The sequence below is a fragment of the Phaethon aethereus genome (assembly GCF_964289735.1).
Source record: "Phaethon aethereus genome assembly, chromosome: 2".
Taxonomy (NCBI): domain Eukaryota; kingdom Metazoa; phylum Chordata; class Aves; order Phaethontiformes; family Phaethontidae; genus Phaethon; species Phaethon aethereus.
Genome location: NC_138582.1, coordinates 47256407 through 47261689, shown reverse-complemented (window position 1 = coordinate 47261689; position 5283 = coordinate 47256407). Strand labels below are relative to the sequence as shown.

The window sequence follows — 5283 nt, the reverse complement described above, 5'->3', positions numbered from 1 at the left end:
CAATGTCTGATGAGAATTTGGTTTACCAACACTTAAATCTGGACTTGAAGTAACTGAGAGCTATAAGTAGGTAAATGAAGTGTGGCATACTGCTAAATAATTATAAAAAAATAAAGTCCTAAACTGCTCTCCTATGAGACACCTAAACTTTGTGGATTCTTTTATCTTAGCTCCTTTGAATCTCAGAACTTGTTAACTGAAGATAATAGCATGCCTCGGTTTTGCAGCAATGCTTGAAAATAAATGTACTAGTATTTTAGAAGCACTCTGTCAAAACAACCATGGAGGAAAAAACACCGGTGAAATCTGTAGTTCTGTATTCAGAGCATTACTTGAAGAAAATACAATAGATAGGATATAATGCCACATCGAGTGGGAGAAATGGTGGAAAAATTCTCACTAAGTAAGTACTTTCTATTCCAGTGCAACGCATGAAACAGCACTCCAGAAAAAAAAACCAAACTGGTAAGAGACCATGTACAATAAATGATATAATAAAATAATACACATGCAACAGTGAAGTAATTTAAAGTTTCACAGAACTGGTGTTCCCTAGCTGCAGAGTGTTTTGGCATGGCTCCATTACGGAAGGATATTCATGCGGATCGCAAGAGAACCACTTACGTTTGCTTTCTTGCCAAATACAATGCCTAGACCATGGGCATGTTAGAGCCTAAACTGTTTTCTGATGAAGTTATGAGTCGATTAAAACAGGATCTTAAAGCTGAAGGAGAATGGCAGGTACAATAAAGGACAAAGTTACTAGCTCTGTGCAGGACACACTGCTATCACTACAAATGCCCACCCTCACGGCCCAAGAGGAGCAGTTCCTACAGCTCTCTGGGGGGAAGCTTCCCTTCTTTCAGGAACTGTCAGATTGACAGTTCAACAGGGTGCTCAGTGTGAGGGCATTTATGGTGACTTTTTTCACCATGGGGTGGCAAATGGGGTGGTACAGGAATTTATTGCCCATAAATAGAACAAGGTTCAAAATGGAAATTCATTATTAAGACAGGAAAAAAGATGACAGATACAATGAGCTAATTGTTCGGTTACATTTAGGTATCCGTAAACAAGGAGCTGCAACAATGGGTAGGGACGTACACTGTGAATGGGGTTTCAAAAAATGTACTCTTTTCTACTCTTCTACTCTTACAGTGCATTTTTACATAGCAAGGTAAACATACGGGGTAACTGGTGCTAGTGCTTGGTACCAACACAGCTATTTTCTGAGTCAGTCTTGCTGATTTCACAAAGGTTAGCCTTCAAGTTTTGCTCACGGAAGACCACCACATTGCCAAGACTTTAACAGCAGGTCAATAAAAAGACCCAGGAATATCTGTTACAACTGCTCTATGAGTATTATTTTACAGGCTGTTTCCCTGCAGTATGCTTTACACCTTTACAAATATGCCAGGAGCTCTTATGAGCTATGCCCTTATCATTTGAGATAGGAGACACTATTCAAGCAGCCAGATACGTCTCAGTAACACGGTATCACACACCACACGTGGCTGTGTTCTTACCCACAACTCCTGCTATGAAAAACAATAATAAAACACTTCCTCGTAGAGCAGGAGCAATTCAAATAGCCAAAACTGTTTGTTACTTCTTCTGTTGACAAATGTGAAAGGTAAGGAAACACACTGTAGGTCAAGTTTTGCCTTGATTACAACAATTTAAAGAGTTGTGCATTTATCTATGGGAAGAAAAAACTTATTTGGTGATCTGGGACTTAGTATTAACTTTATGAAGACTTTAGATAATCACAGGTTTCACTTGTTACCGTGAGAGTGGAAAGCATTCCTTCGACTTCGCTTTCTCCAGTGTATGTGCACAGAACTGTACGTATTTATAAACAAAATTAAAACCTCTACTGGAACAGGTACGTCTCTGCTTCATCCCCCTCTTCCTCTTCCCCACGGGGGAGAGAATAGCTAATGCAGAAGCTGTCAGTCTCCGCTTAATGCACTCCGGAAAAATGCTCAGAGGTGACACCCGGGAAGAGGGACCGAGGGGACAAGGACTCGGGGGCCGCGGCGGCTCGTCCCGGGCCGGGCCGGGGCTGGGCGGCAGCGGGCCGGGGGCTGGCTCTCTCCGTCCCGTCCCGTCCCGTCCCGTCCAGCCCCACCGCCCCCGGGGCGGGCCGCCCGCCGCCGCCGCGGCCCATATAAGGGCGGGCCGGGGTACCAGCGGCACTCGCTGCGGAGCGGGGTTCGGTCCCGTTCCTTCCTCCCGACGGCTGCCTTCCCTGGGCGACGCAGGTGAGCAGCAGGCACGGGACTGGGGGGCGCCGGGGGACGGCTGCTGTGCCGGTGCCGGTGCCGGTGCCGGTGCCGGTGCCGGTGCCGGTGCCGGTGCCGGTGCCGGTGCCGGTGCCAGCCAGCGCGGCTCCCCTCGGCAAAGCGCGGCGTTCCCCCCGCAGGCTCCTCCCGGAGAGAAGCGGTTTCCCCGTCGTGCCGCTGCCATGGCCTCGGTACCCTCCGCCGGCTGCCTCCTGGCCAAGAACCAGTACTACAGAAGTAAGTGCTCGGGGGGGACGGGAGCTGCTCCCCCTCGGGGGGGCTCCTCTGGAGGAGGCTGAGCCCCCCCGAGCCTCTCCCGAGGAAGTGTCCGGGTTGTTGCCACTCGGGAAAGTCAGAAAGTGTTTCAGGTGATGTCTTTGCCTGGCAGTATTTAATTGCTTGGGGAGTTTTTCATTATATCAGGGAACTTCAGTTTTAGTGAACATCTGCTGCCAGTTATAATTCTTTTTTTTTTTCCCCCCTATTTGGAATTGTTCATTAGGGGTATGTAATAGCCTTTTTTTTTTTTAAATTATAAAACATGACATAGTCTTGGCTTCTAGTTGTACTTCCTATTTACTTTGCAGGCTTAGGCAGAACACAAAATCAACTCACCCTCTCAAACTAGTGACTATTTCACATATTTAGAAACAGTGTATTTGATCTATTAGGATCCCTCTATACAGGTTGGACACTGTAGTGGGAGTATAGTATTTAGTTTTACCACAGGGAAGGTATAGCAATTAGGTTGTTTTGGGCTTGAATATTCAAGAATCCTCATCTATCTTGATAGCGAAGTGTACATGATAGTAAGATTTGTCAGTGATTTCAGTGAAAGGTATGCAAACAGGTCTCAGTATGCTTTTAAGTGAAGAGTAAATAGACTGAGATCAACTCACATAAAAAAAATTAAAGAACTGCAGTAGAATGGTGTATAAAATATAGAAGTTATACTTTGTAGTTAAGTAAACTTATCTTTTAGATTGCTTCCTCCAAGATAGCAGCAGGTCTGAAAAATTCTTGGCGTAGAAATAGTGTACTCTCTCAAAGCATTTTTTCATTATATATGTCTCCGTCTTCCATGAACAGCAAGACAGAACTCGGAATCCAGTGTTTCTTCCAGCTCCTCCTGCTATTCAGATGCTGTGAACATTACAGACCAGGACAAAGCATTTCATGGTATTGTTCCCTTCTTTCAAAAAGCCTTCTGGTTTTGCCTGTTCATTATTCAGGCAGTGTCTAATGGTGTGGGCTTTTTCTCCTTTTGCAGGCTTACCTGAATTAATTGATAAATGTTGGTGGATAAAAAGCTTTTTCCATAGTGAACCATCTCCACCAACTGTTGGCAGAAAAACGCTATCAGCAAGCAGGTGAGTCCTGCTTTTACAATGATAGGGATAACTTATTCATTCCATTTTCTTTTTGGTAATAAAAATGTTACTAAAGTCATAATCAACTGAAACAATCTGGGGGGTACAATGGTATTTTGATGACTTAAATACGAGATACTCTAAGTGTATGGTTATAGAAGCTTCCCATGTTTTTATTTTAATAAATGAATTCATATTCTAGTTCACATTAAGCAGGCGCTAGTGACTGTTACTGTTCTACATTTATAGTGATATTTAATCCTCTACCTATAATACTTGCACACTCATTTATGCATACTTTATGTTAAAAAACTGATATGAATGCATTCAAAAATACTTAGGCAGATAAATATCTTTGAGGAAAATATAATGATAATACTATTCATAACCTTTTTATATATATTTCTGCAGTACCAACAGTTGAACGGGACAGCATGCTGGCTTTACTGACTGAGTTACTACATAAGACTTTTTTTTCCAAGAGGCTTGGGATCTTCCTGATGTCTGGGTTCAGCTGCAAGAAGAAAACAAAACCTTTAGGAGAGCAGAAAAGTGTATCTTCAAAATATTTGTCAGTGGCTTAAATGATATTGCTTAATGGACATGTCCATGGGCTACCTTGTTCATTACACAGTTGCTATAATTTGAGCTGTGTCTCTAATGGAAGCTGTCTGGATTAAATATGCTGACGACTTTCTTGGATAGTTAGAGAAAAATTACAGTAAAAGTAGGATATTGTAGGTTTAGCAGAAGCATGTATATTGAATGACTTTGCAATAGGTGATACTCTTACGTTTTACCTTTAAGATATCAGCCCTACAGGCAGTCACACTGACGTAAACAAGATTGATATATATAGTCCAAGAGTAGGACTGCTCTATGGTACATGTTTCTATCAAGTATTTATGTACCAGTTACAGAGAGTAAGGTTACAAAAATGCTTGTTAATAGCTTTGCTTTGAGGAAGCCCAATAACACGAAGAAACAGTAATCAGTTTGGTCTTTGTTCAACCAGGGTGCGTAGATCCTGACCTCAAATACCCAGGTACAACTTTCATTCATATCTACGCATGTTGGTGTTTGAGGACAGAATAGAAGAGATGATAGACAAGACACCTTCCAAGCTGAAGAGCAACCTTAATCAGAGTTGATAGTCTTAGCTCTGTTTTACTTTTAGATTACTCTCATCTGCTTTGCTGTAGCTTAAATAGCTACTTGTTCTCAAGTGACTAACACTATCAATAACAACTAAGCTGACAGCAGTGAATATGTGCTGGAGCTGGCCAAGTGTTCAACATAAAGTAATCACATTACTGTTATTAACCAAGTCTACCTTTGTTGTCATTCATGCTCTTGAAAGATACTGTAACATAGCTTCATTTGGTCTTCAACATAGCAAAGCAGTACATTAGATTGTTTATTCTACTGGGTATGACTGAAATGCATCAGAGGTCATGGAAAACAACAAGTATTTAGCTGAATGATATAATTTCTGTAAGTTATCTACGCAGCTTTTGCATGTACTATTCCTAAACCTACCTGACCCTTTGTCTATCACTGGATGAACTAACAATAGCAAACATTAATACAGCCAACATTCTTCATTATAGGTTAATGGTTGCCATGGT

General features: G+C 42.2%; 1 protein-coding gene across 1 annotated transcript; it reads left to right on the top strand.

Moving 5' to 3' along the window:
* Positions 1-1956: 1956 nt before the first annotated feature.
* Positions 1957-4806, top strand: PPDPFL (pancreatic progenitor cell differentiation and proliferation factor like; the record flags this gene model as incomplete). The annotated part of the gene is made up of 4 exons (XM_081996426.1): positions 1957-2522; positions 3375-3464; positions 3556-3655; positions 4746-4806. The coding sequence occupies exons 1-4, from the start codon at positions 1967-1969 to the stop codon at positions 4804-4806; spliced, it is 807 nt and encodes a 268-aa protein (XP_081852552.1). The 5' UTR covers positions 1957-1966.
* Between the last annotated feature and the right edge of the window lie 477 nt (positions 4807-5283).